Below are 15,172 nucleotides of genomic sequence, written 5' to 3'. Positions count from 1 at the left end.
TTCCCTGGGAAACATTCAACTTTTAGAATTCTTAGAAAATCTTAGAACATATTTTAATTTACTTCAGTTGAGACTTATTTCTTATGCATAAAGTCAGTTTTTGATCTTGGCTTTTCCTTATTTTGTATGTGTATATGTGAATATGTACATGTATATATGCAGGTACACATACGTATATGTGAAGGGGGATTGTGTGTGTGTAGCAGCCAAAGATCAGGTGTTCCTCAGGAGCTGCCCACCGTGTGTGTGTGTGTGTGTGTGTGTGTGTGTGTGTGTGTGTGTGCGTGTGCGTGTGTGTATGTGACTAAGGTCTCTTATTGGGACCTGGGGCCTATTGATTAGTCTAGGCTGATTGGCAAGTGTCTCCCTCTCCCCAACACTGAGATTACAAATGTGTGTCACCATGCTTGGCTTTTTTTTTTAAATTAGATGCTGTTGTTGTTTCTAGTGTGTGTGTGACATGTGTATATGGTGTATTCATACTCGTGCATGGGTGCATATGTCTGTGTCTGTACACAGAGGCCTGCAGAAGGTAGCCAGTATCTTGTTCTATTACTCTTGACTTCATTCCGTTGAGACAGTGTCTCTCACTGGCCCTGGTTAGGATGGTTCTGGCAAGCCCCAGTGTGTAGTGGGTAGCTGTTCCAGCTTTGACCTGAAGTACCACCCCCATTGAGGCTTCGGTAACTGTCATGCCTACAAGGTAGGGCCAAGACAGGAGTCCTTAAGACCTGAGATCCAGATGTGCCTGGCTCTCTTGGTTCCTGGATCCTGGATGCTGGAGGTAGATTGAGCAGAGTTCTCCAGAGAACACCGCTGGACTGTGCTACACCTTTCCCAGACCCTGTTACCTGTCCCTTCACTTGTAAGTTATCCCACAAAATAAACCTCTTTTTTAACTACGTGGAGTTGCCTTAATACTACAACCAATATCAGTGATTCTCCTGTCTCTGCCCCACCTAGAGATGGGATCACAGGGGCATACATCCATGCCAGAGTTTCATTCACGTGGCTTCAACTCAGATCCTCACGCTGGCCTAGCAGGTACCCTTACCTGTATAGCCATCCTCCCAGCCCCACATCTGGCTTCTGACATTGGTGCTGGGTATCAAACTCAGTCTTCATGCTTGTTATTGCCAAACTCCATATTTGCTTTTCTGGGAGTCATCTACCTATGCTAACTGTCCCTTCATCAGCACAACTGTTATGAAGTATGAAGTTCCTTTTAAAGCCATCAGAGACAAATTTTATAAGCTGGGACAGACGTACATGGGAACTGTAAGAGCAATAAAGATTTTTCTGGAAGCCTTGTAGCTTTACCTAGGTCTGCATCAGAAGAGCTCTATCTATGCCAAAGGATTTCTGTGGCACATGAAATGAAAGGGAGGTGCAGCAAGTGCTTGCCTTTGAATGCTGAGCAGCCTGCTTCTCTCTGTTTATGGCATGCCCAGGAAGGTGTCCAGACATGGCGTGATGGCTGAAGACAGAAAGCACCCATTCTGAGCCTGGCCTCTGTTCCCTCTCCTTGAATACCTGGACCTCTTGGGTATCCAGGGCAGGTTATTAAACTTATGCAGTGAACCCTTGCTGAATCACTGGTTACAGGTTTCTAAGGCAGGCGGGAGACATTCAATGTGGAACATGATACTTGGACACAGAGGGATTTAATCACCTGGGAAGTAGGGAAACATTCTCCTAGTAGTGTGGCTTTGTCATGTAAACTGCCAAAGTTGTTCCATGAGTTGAAAGGGAACGTCAGAGACAGCTGTCCCATAAATTTGAAGAAAGGCCAGAGGAGAGACGAAAGTTCTATCTAGTTGGCCACTGGGAGGTCTTCCTGACTATCTAAACCATGGTGCCAACTAATGCTGGCAGCACCAACTGGCCCTCTGATAACAGGGGCCTCTCAGCTCACCAAGATGCTCTGGTTTCCCTCCTGGGCTCTCAGCTCTCAGAAGGGAAGCGGCAGACTGAGGTAAAAGGAAAGAAAAGGCAATCATGCCGCAGTCTCCATTGTTTTCACTTTTAAAGCCCGGTCTTTCACAGGGTGCTGCTTCTCAGCATAATAAGCTACTGTCCAGAGAAAAGACCAGGGGTGTGGGTTCCTGCGCTTTCCAGGTGAGTCTGCCACCTTGTCTCATGACCTGGATGCTGTTAGTCTATGATGGTTCAGTTTGTCAAAATTCCTCAAGCTGTATCCTTAGGAAACTGCATTATATTTCAGTTAGGAGTTCTGTATGCATATATATGCTTTAGAGAAGAAAAAAGTCAGTCTTTACAAAAAGGGGTGGGGGGAAGAGTTGTTACTGCCAGACATTCCAAGAGGACACCGTGTATGCAAATTCTCAGAGCCTCTCTTCACTGGCTAGCAGTGGCCATTAGAAGGCAGCAGTTTGGATAAGAACAGGGACTCGGGGCTGTGGAGATGGCTCAGTGGTTAAACGCATTTGCAAAGGACCCAGGTTCGCGGGTGCTTTTTAAGGACAAAACCATACAGCCACTGTGTTTCCCATGTGGCTTTGCTGTTTTCCCAAGAACTACAACTCCCAGCATGCCAGGAAGTTACCTGGTCCTTGGGCAGGTGGGGCTCACAGGTTGACTTTGCCCCCTACGCTGTGACTGAAAACTACTGAAGGTACGCACAGAACACACATGCCTCACTCTGATGCTGTTTAAATTTTCCTAGCCCTCAAAGTCTTTCCTGACCGGAACTCATGGATCTGTCCCTGCTCAGGATCATAGTCATGGTGGTGCTGCTGACCACACAGTTTATTATTGTCTCTGCTTCATTTATTTATTTTTTCTGCCAATGTAGCACAGACTAACACTCGAGCAAGAGGCGGATGCTGTAGGAGTCTAAATACTCCTGCAAACGTATCATTTCATGCCTAACATATGGGTGGCATACAAAAGTAGACTATTAAAAGTCTACTGTACTATATATTAGTCCTCAAAGATCGTAATATCTTAAACCCCTATTTTACAGAATAGGGACAAAAGTCGAAAAAAACAAACAATGTTTACCTCATGCGATGGTTAATACTGTTTATCAACTTGCCAGAATCTAAAATTATAATGAGATGAGCCTCCAAGCATATCACTGTCTACATTTCACTAATTGAAGTGGGATGACCCACCCTAGATGTGGAGAGATGCACTTTATGGGCTGGAGTCTTGAACTGCGTTAGAATGAGAAAGTGAGCATTCATTGTTTTCTGCTCCCTGATTGCAGATGCAGAATGATCAACCACCTTACAGGCCCAAGACCACTTCTCCACCGTGAGGGACTGTGTCCCCTCAAACTATGAGCCAGAATAAAGCCCTTCCCTCCTTAAGTCCCTTCTGTCTGTATTCTGTCACAGCAACAAGAATACTTTATAACTAATACGCCTCATAACTATGATAATAGTGATCCTAGTTTAAGGGATTATTACAATTCAGTACTGATTCACTGCTTTGACCACATGGCCATTATCTCACCAAACTCTCAATGAGTTTGACCAAACTCTGACGAGATGAGATGGACACTATGTTGGTCTCTATTTTGTGAATGAGAAAACTAAAGCTAACTCGGAGCGATTAGGTAATTGGCTCCAGGTCACAGTTAATAAGTCTCAGACATGAGATTCATGCTCATTTTAGTGGGTACCAAAGATCACTGATAGATGGCTGATATAGAAGCACACAAACAGAAACTATAAACTCCCTCAAAGATTTCTATTAGAAATTTATGAGCCCTAAAGTCCTTTATTTAAAAAAAAAAAAAGTTCCCGTAGTGCAACATTTTATGTTTTTTTTTTTTTAAAAAAGAATCTTCTCAGAATAATTATGGCAACCAATTTCCTATCCCTCCCCATCTTTCTATGTCCTTAAATATAGTAATAAGAATTGCATCCTCCAAAAAAGAAAAAAAATATTCTTTAACACTTGAAATTCCTGGGACTAGGAAGGTGTTAATTACCATCTAGAAGCTCCATGCATAATAAGGCTCCAAAATGTAGATAATTTAAAGCCTATCCCCTCGATGTTTAAAAAAAAAAAAAAATCAACCTATTTTCTTTTGATATGACAGAAAGAAATGCAATCCTATCATTTCCTACCAGCTATTTACACCATCTCTGTAACTCTGAATTCCGGTTCCTTCTGAACAGTGCGTTCGTAAGGTCTCAGAGATGTTTACTCTTCAGGTAGGTAGGAATGAAAAAGGATCAATCCTAAAAGGTTTACACTAAGTAAGAAGAGAAGACCATCTGATCTGAGATGGCTCGGGGCTCATTTTCCCAGCAGGGGAGCCCAAGTTTTATAAACCTCATTCTCATTAGAGAAAAGAAGAGAAATTGCTAAGAATTAATATAAAAGATTTCCAAGCCCTACAGCAGGTTCAAATGATGAATCTTTACGGGCAGGTTTTGGTTGCTGGATTATCTGTGTACTGGGGTAGTTTGGTGTTTGTTTTATAAGGAAGGATAGGAAGTTTCAACACTTTCTGGTCTTGAAATGTATTCGATGCTCTCTGCCTCCCACCATTTGCTCTCACCTGCTCAAATTTTCAATACAGTCTTTATGAACCTATTTATTCTGGATCAGCAAAGCCTCCATGTAAAATGACAGCTCATGGAGAATAAATCTTCATCATCCTTTTGTGCTGAAATGCCAGGAGATTTGAAAGCTAATCCCCTGCGGGCCTCCCGTCCTCTTGTGCCCACCGGATCGTGTCCCTGATGCTCCCGTATCAAATTGATTTTTATTTAACAGAAGCCTTTAGCAGCTCCCACAAATAACAGCTCTGTAGTCTTTGAACTATTATTCCTACTGGCCGTTTTTGCTGTATTCTTTGCTCATTTGCTGTGTTAACAGCCTTCCAACTGGGGGACGGACAGGTAAGCACATTCTCAAAGTGGGAGATACATCTTGTGGTCCCGGTGGACAGGCTTAGCCAATATGAGGAGCTTCGCTTGTCTTTGATCTCCCTTGCATTCTTTATTTTTATTCAAATAAAAACAGATTTGAAAGCTTGTTTTCCTATGCCCAAAGCACAAAGGGCTTTCTAAGTTTCTCAGGCAATGTAAAAATCTAGGCTGGGTAGTAGTGATGGTGTGGGGGGGTGGGGGGGGGAGCTCTTTGAGCAGAAAGCGAGCTTCCTAATTTCTGGTCTGTATTTCCCCAATAGTATGGAAGTCATTTCTCTTTTTTTAAAAGAATTAGCTTCCACTGGAGACTCTGATAGAAGTCTACCTAACAATAAGACTGCAAGATGCTGGGAGGCGCAAAGAATGAAGTGATTCGCGAAGAGGGATATTTTAGAATTGAGACCTGCCATTCAAAAAAATCCCAGCAAATGGTAAAATGGAGAGCTTGATGGAGAAGAAAAGCAATCTCCTACACTGATTAAGAGAACATTTTACATGCTCTCATTGTGTCAAAGAAAACACTTAGGACAAAGGAGCTCAGAGTTCAATGACTACCCAAAGCCACAGAGCTGGCTCATGGTAAAGCTTACAGTAGAACCAAGTCTAGTGTGGTTTTTTTGTACCACGCCTCTCTGTGAATGGGAAACTGTTCAACCTGGCTACACTTCTTCCCAAACCGTGCAAGCAGACACTCAGAATAAAATCGGTATTCTCAAAAGAGAATCGGTATTCTCTGGCAGTGGGCTTACCACACATTGTTCCTGACCCATAGAACATGGAAGTCCGCAATTTCTAAGAATTCTTTGTAACAACTCAGGTCACCCAGTTAAAATGACACAGTGCAGATTAGAATCGAGTAGGCTTACTATGAAAGGTCACTGGTTACATGGATGCACATTTCTGTTTCCCTTTTATTGTCCAAGTAATTCAGCCACCGAGCAAACAGTAGCTTTCCCCAAAGCTCCTTAATAATCAGGGGGGAAATGCAGGCGCTTCTCAGGTTTCCATTTCTGCAGTGTTTTGGAAAGGGAAGGACTTGACCTTTCAAATCTAGTTGGTAACATGGACGAACCAATTCACACAGCACATTGAGGCACCAGACATCTTCACTGCAGTTTAATGAGGTCCTCTGAAAGTTTCTGTAGATAAGAAGCCATGATTCTTACTCTCAATGGAATAACAAAAAGCCTTTTTTTTTTTGCCACTAATAGAAAATTAGCTGATTAGTTGAGTTCATAACACACACGGCATGTGAGACATGGTATCTCTCAAAATGCTAAGAGACAGAATGGATACCAGACCATGAAAAAAAAGAACAAAGGCACATACCAAGTTGTGTACTTAAAACACCAAGGACCAAGAAGTGTGTGTAACAGCATGTGCTTAATTTGCACAGTATTTTAGCTACATTAATTATAGCTCAAAAGTGGGTAGAAGAAGAGGCTGCTCTATTCTAACCTGTCATCTACATTAGGACAAAACACTTTTGGGTTTTTTTTTTTTTAATTATTTTAGTGTGTGTGTGCATGTGTGTGTTCACATGCATGTGTGTGCTGGTGTCCTGGGAGGCCCTGATGGTGTCAGATCCCTGGTGCTGGAGCTGGAGTGACAGGCTGTTTTGGGTCTTGGATATGGGTCTTAGGAACCGTCCTTTGGAAGAGCATCAAAGGCTCTTCATTGCTGAGGCTTCTATCCAGCCACGATAATACACTTCTTCCTTAAAGCTACTTTAGTTTTTCTTATACATAGTGACAGGTTGGTGAGTTGTGTGGGACTTGCGGGACATTCTAGACCCTTAATAATATGGCAAAGGGCCATGGCATCTATGTCCACTTTGAAGAAATTTTAGCATAAGCAATGTAGTGTTACTGATGGACTAAAATGATAACTTATACAAAGTCAGTAGCTCTAATCAGAGTTTTCTTGCTCAGCGTGGTTGGCCAGCATTATGTGGAAGATGCCCGCGTCTTAGTCAATACCACAAAGTCTGGCATACTGAAGGGGGTTTCACTGGTAAAATAAAAGTAAAAAAGGTGGATGCTTTTTTTTTTCCTCCGAGACAGGGTTTCTCTGTGTAGCTTTTGGAGCCTGTCCTGGATCTCACTTTGTAGACCAGGCTGGACTCGAACTCACAAAGACTTGTCTGGCTCTGCCTCCCAAGTGCTGGGATTAAAGGCGTGTGCCACCACCGCCCGGCTGGCAAATTTATTATAGAAGGCATAAGACTCCAGGAACTCTGTGTAACTTTTCCCCTCAGAGGAGACACCTGAGGTTCTGTTGTAAATGGCCTTTGGTCCAGCAAGTGAGGGAGAAGAGCTGTGTGTGACACTCATTACAGAGCCCTGGAAGTGACATCCACTATAGAGCCCTGGAACTGACACTCCCTACAGAGAGCCCTGTGTGTGACACCACTACAGAGTCCTGGGTGTGACATCCACTACAGAGCTCTGAGGATGACATCCACTACAGAGTCCTGGGTGTGACATCCACTACAGAGTCCTGGTGTGACCATAAGAGCCTGGTGGACTCCACTACAGAGAGCCTGGGGACCTACAGAGTTGTGACATACTCACTACTACAGAGCCTGGGTGTGACATCCACTACAGAGCCTGGGTGTGACATCCACTACAGAGCCTGGTGTGACTCCACTACAGAGTCCTGGGTGTGACTCCACTACAGAGTCCTGGGTGTGACATCCACTACAGAGTCCTGGGTGTGACATCCACTACAGAGTCCTGGGTGTGACTCCACTACAGAGTCCTGGGTGTGACATCCACTACAGAGTCCTGGGTGTGACTCCACTACAGAGTCTGTGTGTGACTCCACTACAGAGGCCTGGGTGTGACATCCACTACAGAGTCCTGGGTGTGACTCCACTACAGAGTCCTGGGTGTGACTCCACTACAGAGTCCTGTGTGTGACTCCACTACAGAGTCCTGGGTGTGACTCCACTACAGAGTCCTGGGTGTGACTCCACTACAGAGTCCTGTGTGTGACTCCACTACAGAGTCCTGGGTGTGACTCCACTACAGAGTCCTGGGTGTGACATCCACTACAGAGTCCTGGGTGTGACATCCACTACAGAGTCCTGGGTGTGACTCCACTACAGAGTCCTGGGTGTGACTCCACTACAGAGTCCTGGTGTGACTCCACTACAGAGTCCTGGTGTGACTCCACTACAGAGTCCTGGGTGTGACTCCACTACAGAGCCCTGTGTGTGACTCCACTACAGAGTCCTGGGTGTGACATCCACTACAGAGTCTGGGTGTGACATCCACTACAGAGACCTGGGTGTGACATCCACTACAGAGTCCTGGTGTGACTCCACTACAGAGTCCTGGGTGTGACTCCACTACAGAGTCCTGGTGTGATCCATGGTGTGTGACTCCACTACAGAGTCCTGGGTGTGACTCCACTACAGAGTCCTGGGTGTGACTCCACTACAGAGTCCTGGGTGTGACATCCACTACAGAGTCCTGGGTGTGACTCCACTACAGAGTCCTGGGTGTGACATCCACTACAGAGTCCTGGGTGTGACTCCACTACAGAGTCCTGGGTGTGACTCCACTACAGAGTCCTGGGTGTGACATCCACTACAGAGTCCTGGGTGTGACTCCACTACAGAGTCCTGGGTGTGACTCCACTACAGAGTCCTGGGTGTGACATCCACTACAGAGTCCTGGGTGTGACTCCACTACAGAGTCCTGGGTGTGACTCCACTACAGAGTCCTGGGTGTGACATCCACTACAGAGTCCTGGGTGTGACTCCACTACAGAGTCCTGGGTGTGACTCCACTACAGAGTCCTGGGTGTGACATCCACTACAGAGTCCTGGGTGTGACTCCACTACAGAGTCCTGGGTGTGACTCCACTACAGAGTCCTGGGTGTGACTCCACTACAGAGTCCTGGGTGTGACTCCACTACAGAGTCCTGGGTGTGACTCCACTACAGAGTCCTGGGTGTGACACCACTACACAGGTAAGGGAATCTGGTCCTAAAAAGTTGTCATGTTGACCCTGAGCAAAACTTTACAAAAATAGAATCTTTGACGCTCTGGAGTGCTAAAAGCTGACAATGGCTAAAAATAGATTTGAGTGGAGTGCTTTAAAAGGCCAGCTGAAATTTCACTGGGTCACGGGGCAGTCTGAGAATGCCTTCTCCTACTGGCCAGTGAATGTGAGTTTAATAAGAGGCTATGTGCAGAAGAACTCGGGCCCTTTAAACTGCTGACTTTAGCAAATCCTCACCCAAAACCTCAGCTACTTTCTGTGGTCCCTGCTATCTGTCAGAGAGCTCAGGATGAGCAGAAAAACCAGGGACCTGAAGCCATGGTGTCTAGAGAATTGTAAAACCCCAAGAGAGCCATGCTGAGAGCCAGGGCGGGCTGAAGCCCTGGTGGCCCCCCAAAAAGGGAAATCCACCTGCCAGGAAGAGAATTCAGAGTTCTGACAACCTAGCTCACATCAGAGACCTCCATATGCCCAGCCCCTGGCTTTTGTTCCCACTTTTCTATAACTTTGTAAGACCAACCGACAAGAAAAAAAGAAATGCTAACATTTTTTTTTTCTCTCCCCAGCTCTGGACAGACTTGTAAATAAACCCATCTCCATTTTCCAGTACCCATCTCCCACTTTTCTTTTGGAATGGTGAGGAGCGGAGGACCTCACATTCCAGTTTGTGCTAACAGATGGGCTGCAGATCTCACTATACACATTATAAACTACAGTGCTGAAGCCACCCCACCCACTCTCAGTAAACGTTCAGGGTTTTCACAAGTCAACTGCTTTTGTCTGTCCGTGTGTTTGTCTGCAGCGATGGAGATCAAGCCGAGGTCCGTGTCAATGCTGGGCAAGCCCTCCACTGGTGACCCACAACCTTAGCCTCCTGCAAACAAGTTCTGACAGACATTTACACATTTAAAATGTCCAAACTTACAAGTAAGCACACTTGTGACAATTAATTTGGGCTGTCATCTTGGCTGGGTTAATAAACATGGAGGATGTTAGTGAGGCGCACTTGCGGGTGTGTCTGTGACGGCATTTCTAGATAGTTTTCACCAAGGGAAGGCAGCCAATGTTGAATGTGTCCAGCCCCATTCCATGGGTTGACAGCAGACTGAACACAAAGGGGAAAGGAGAAAGGGAATCGGGCGGGAGGTTCATCGCTGTCTGTTTCCTGACCTGCCCAGATGTTAGCAGCTCTCACAAACACAGCTCTGAGATGCTCCTGCTACCATGGATTGTGACTGGCATTAATGGCCAACTTGACAGCAATAAGCATCACCAGGGAAATGGACCTCTGAGCATGTCTGGGCCACTATGGGTGACATAACTCCCAAGGCAAGGTATCCTGGCCTGTAGAGGAGTAGAGAAGGCAAGTTGAGCACTATCATACAGAAATGCATTGTTTTCTTCTGGGCAGTGTGGTCTGCGGAGCAGTGTGATAGGCTGTGCGGTGGTGTGAACAGGTATGGCCCCATACATTCATGTGTTTGAATGCATGGCCCATAGGGAGTGGCAGTATTCGGAAGTGTGGCCTTGTTGGAGTAGGTGTGGCCTTGTCGGAGGAAGTGCGTCACTGTGAAGGCGGGCTTTGAGGTCTCCTATGCTCAAGCCCTGCCCAGTGTGGGACACAGTTGCTTCTGCTGCCTGCAGATCACTATGAAGGACTCTCAGCTCCTTCTCCAGCACCATATCTGCAGTAGAACTTTTTTATCAGGACCACCAGCTCACAAATAATGACACTGAGACTTATTATTAATTATGATAGCTCAGCCTTAGTGCAGGCTTATTCTCAACTAGCTCTTATAACTTCAATTAACCCATTTATATTCATCTATGTTCTGCCATGTGGCGTTACCTCTCTTCCATCCTACGCCTCCTGTTTCCTCTCTGTGTCTCACTGGCAACTCCACCTTTCTTCCTCTCGGAGTCCTCTCTGTCCCCAGAAGTACCGCCTAACCTCTTTCTGCCTGGTTATTGGTCATTTAGCTCTTTATTAAACCAATCACAGTGACACATCTTCACACAGTGTAAAGGAATATTCTGCAACACGTATCTGCCCACATGTCACCATGAAAATAATGGACTAAACCTCTGAAACTGTAAGCCAGCCCCCAATGTTTTCCCTTTTAAGAGTTGCTGCGGTCATGGTGTCTCTTCACAGCAAAAGAAACCCTAACTAAGACAGGCTGCTTGGAGTTCCAGCTGCCATTGCATCCCTGCTGTATTGGACTGTACTTTGGATTCTCAGCTAAAATAAATCCTTTTCCTGTAAGTTGTTTCATCACAGCAACAAGAATAGAAATGTAGACAAAGTCCATGCCCTGGAGTCATAAGGCAAAACAAATCTTTCTCCCCTTCAATGGCGTAAGCTGAGTATTTTTTATTAAAGGTGGGGGAAAGTGACTAAGACAACATGTAGGAAACGGGGGCAGCTGACACTCAGAACTCACTCACTTCCTCAGCTTTGGGCAGTTCTGTCTGATGTGGGGAAACTAACGTGACTGGCCACATGGAGGTACTCTAACTGGGCATCTCTTCCCAGCTCTGAGTTCAGTGACATCACACAAGTCCTTGACACTGGCCACGGTTGGGAGGACACATGATAGGTAAAAACAGCTCAGGCTACAAGCCATGGTTTGTTTGAGTTCAGGGCAGGCTGTTAAGTGTTCATTAGAACAACACTTGAATAGAGAAGACTCCGCCTCCTCTACACGTAACACTTGACAACCCCACCATCCCAGAGGGACCACACTGTCATGCACATTGGCCGCCCAAGGCGACAGGACACACTCACTTTTGGAGCAGCTGGGTCCACTAGTCTCTGGCGATGTCGAGCTGAGTTGAAATGGCTCTTCGGAGGCTGCCCTTCCTGACAGTGAATGGAAGATGGGAAATGAACGAGAGGTGGGAAGGGGGAAAGTGAGCATGGGATGATGGGAGAATGGCCAGAAAAGGAGAGGGACAGTGTTTAACCATACTGTACTTTGTTTAAGCTGAATATCCAATAAGCATGCACGTGTGACACACTCACATACACACACACACACACACACACACACACACACACACACACACACACCATGTTCACCCCAAAAAACCCATGCAAGTCATTATGTTAAAAATAGCCAATATATACATTTGTGTAATAACGCCACAGGCCCAGCCCAGGATTCAGACATTTCACAGCAAATCTTTGTTATTCTGTTAGGTAATTATACTAAGGAAAACTAGAATACTATATTCCTGAACCCAAAGTCCACCTTCCTAAGAAAACAGCATTATGAAGCTTGCTTACAGTCAGACTTCATACCTAGTGGATATCACCTAAATGTCGTAGAGATCACAGTCTTCCAGTCTTCCTCATAACTATGAGAGGAATATCTGTCTGAGAAGCATCTCTCTCCATCATCCCAGTAGATTCATCTTTTCTGACAGCCATCAAAAACTTCCCCTAAATGTGTACCATACATTACTGGTTTAAAGAGGGACTTACATTAAGTTTACTATGTACATTGAAGTGTGGTCTCTCTGTGAACCAACTCTGTTAATGGCCATTTAGAAAGAGAAAGAAAGAAAGGAAGTACAGATGGAACATACAGAAAGTTTAACACTTACCACCCCTCATTATATAACAAACACACAAACAAACAAACAAACAAACAAACAAACAAACAACCCACGGTTCTATATTTAAAAGACAAAATTGGGAACAGAGATCCCCCAAAATGATATAGAGCCCACTTATATCTTTCAAAGCTGGACAATAAATAGTGAATAACAATTTAAAAAGGGAATGCTACCCGCACATGAGGACCAACTCCAAAGATGGCAAGATGGAAAGAGAGAGATGGCCTCACAAATCCCCTGGGCTGGGGAGTGGCACCGTGATAAAGGTGCTTGCCTGGCATGTGCTAAACCCCTCAGTTCAGTCCCCAGTACTGCCAATCACAAACAAACAAAATACCTCTGGGCTTCAAAGGCCCAGTTTGTAGGACACAACAAACAGGCAGCAAAATGACTCTGAGATGAAAAGTAATATTTACTCAACTCTATTTTAAAAAGAGAGACGGAGGAAGAGAAAGAGGCCGGGTGTGTACTGGCACATGCCTTTAGTTCAGCACTCAGGAGGAAGAGGCAGGTAGAGCTCTGTGAGTTAAAGGCTAACCAGGTTTACACGGTGAGCCCCAGGCCAACCAGGACCACAGAGCAGGACTGTCTCAAAAATTTTTTCTTTCAAGGAAGGTTAAAGACCTATGGATGTGGAGATGTAATCGGTTGTGTAGCACTTAGAATTCCTTTTTTTTTTTTTTTTTTTTGGTTTTTCAAGAACTCCTTTTTAAACATTTTTTCCTTCTAGCAATAATTTCCTTCTATTACTTTGCAGGCATGCATCAGTCACACCCTCTTGAATGGCCAGCAATCCCTGCCATCGTTTTTTTTTTTTTTTTTTTTTTTAAAAAGAATAGTAGATTATTTAGAATGATATTTAGCAGTTTATCAAAATGGAGTTTCAATGCTTTTTCTCTTCTCTCTCAACAGAAGACGTTATCAAATAAATAGTTGTTTGTACTAATACATCTAGAGAACCCCCACCCAGACTGACCTCCCCAAGGAGTGATTATAGCTGATTTAAGATTCCAATGCACAGTGTCTGGCTCCCTGACATCAGGGGGAAAAATTAATCTCAGCCTTAAATATACAATTATAGTCAAATTAACTAAATCCTGAGCCTGTAGTTTATTGCTCTTGTTCTGACTCCGAGGTGAAAATGTTATCTTTTTTTAATTAGCTAATTGTACCATGAACTCAGCAGGAGGCAGGCATTGATATTAAACCTGAGATCTGAATCCTTAAACTCCCGCTTGGTAGAAGCCTGGCGTAGGATGAGCGCACACATCCTTTGGGAGGTGAGGGTTTGTGGCTTCGCTCCTCATTTATCATCAAGACAATGAATCTGTAACAACGGACAGCTTGCGATGAACAAATAGATGTATGAAATAATCAATGTAGTTACACAGAGATTTCAGTCATACATCTTCATGGAAGCCGAGGAAGAGCCTGCAGGATTAATGTCATTTTAATGAATTGCATATAGAGTGAAAATAAAGGAGTCGTGAACTGCTCACAGAGAGTTTTCCTCCACACGCTTCTTAAACTTTACTGTTAATTTCCCATCAAGAGTCACACCGTGCTTTCTTTGGCGCTGGGGAGCTAAGGTGCCCCTAGGCTGCAGAGTTAGCCTGGTGATCTTGAGATCCCCTAGGATCTGCAGACATTAGACCCTAGGATCTAGGTGGGAATCCTTGAGAAGGACTTTGTTCAACAGGAAGGGGGGGGGCCTACTTCTTCATTTGCAGGGGTGGGGTGGGCTTAAACAATGTACTGCCTAACTTACTTAGTCATGTAAACATGATAGTATCACTTCAGTTATGCATTAACACGCACGTGTGTGTGTGTGTGTGTGTGTGTGTGTGTGTGTGTTTTGCTGAGGATGAAACTAAGGGTTGCACGTATGTAAGCCAAGCATTTTATCACTAAACTACACCACCAGCCTGTCTGCCACACATCGTTTTTAAAAAGCAAATAAAGCTTAAACAGTTTCTCAGAAAATCAACTTCCTATATACTATGGCTTAAATACCAAGAAGTTTGGGAGTTGGAAACCTCATCCTTGAATTCATATACCCATGATTATTTCAGAGTGCAGCCCTCAGGAAGGACTTATGATCAGATGGAGTTATCTGGGCTGAGCCCCCATGACGGCACTGGCGACTTTATATAAGAGGAAGAGAGATCCCAGCTGGCGTGTTTGCCTGTCTCACCATGGATGGGTTCACCAAGCAATGGGACAGCAAGAAAGACCTCGGAAGCTAAGGAGCAAAGGTCAGGGCCATGCTCTGACTTCCCAGCTTCCCGATGATGAGCAGACTAGGTAGGTGGATAGGTAGATGGATGGATAGATAGATAGATAGATAGATAGATAGATAGATAGATAGATAGATAGATAGACAGATAGATGATAGATAGATAGATGATAGATAGATAGATAGATAGATAGATAGATAGATAGATAGATAGACAAATAAGACAGATGATAGATAGATAGATAGATAGATAGATAGATAGATAGATAGATAGATAGACAGATACATAGACAGACAAGCAAAACCTGTGTATTCTCTATAAATTATCTCATCTCAGCCATTTTCTTATAGCAATAACAAACAAACTTATTTGCTTGAGTGGTTTCCTCTATTC

The 15,172-nt window shown here is 44.5% G+C and overlaps 1 protein-coding gene across 6 annotated transcripts in view; it reads right to left on the bottom strand.

The window, feature by feature from the left end:
* Positions 1-15,172, bottom strand: part of Mast4 (microtubule associated serine/threonine kinase family member 4) — a 591,291-nt gene that overhangs the window by 301,601 nt on the left and 274,518 nt on the right. For 2 of the 6 annotated variants that reach the window (XM_037209461.1, XM_028884811.2), the window contains exon 4: positions 11,710-11,784. The exons of the other annotated variants lie outside the window; for them this stretch is intronic. In XM_037209461.1, the coding sequence (XP_037065356.1) occupies positions 11,710-11,784 (75 nt within the window). The remainder of the gene's footprint in view (positions 1-11,709; positions 11,785-15,172) is intronic. 6 annotated transcript variants of the gene reach the window in all.

The sequence above is a fragment of the Peromyscus leucopus genome, chromosome 11, assembly GCF_004664715.2.
Source record: "Peromyscus leucopus breed LL Stock chromosome 11, UCI_PerLeu_2.1, whole genome shotgun sequence".
NCBI lineage: Eukaryota > Metazoa > Chordata > Mammalia > Rodentia > Cricetidae > Peromyscus > Peromyscus leucopus.
This window is presented reverse-complemented; position numbering and strand designations above follow the sequence as displayed.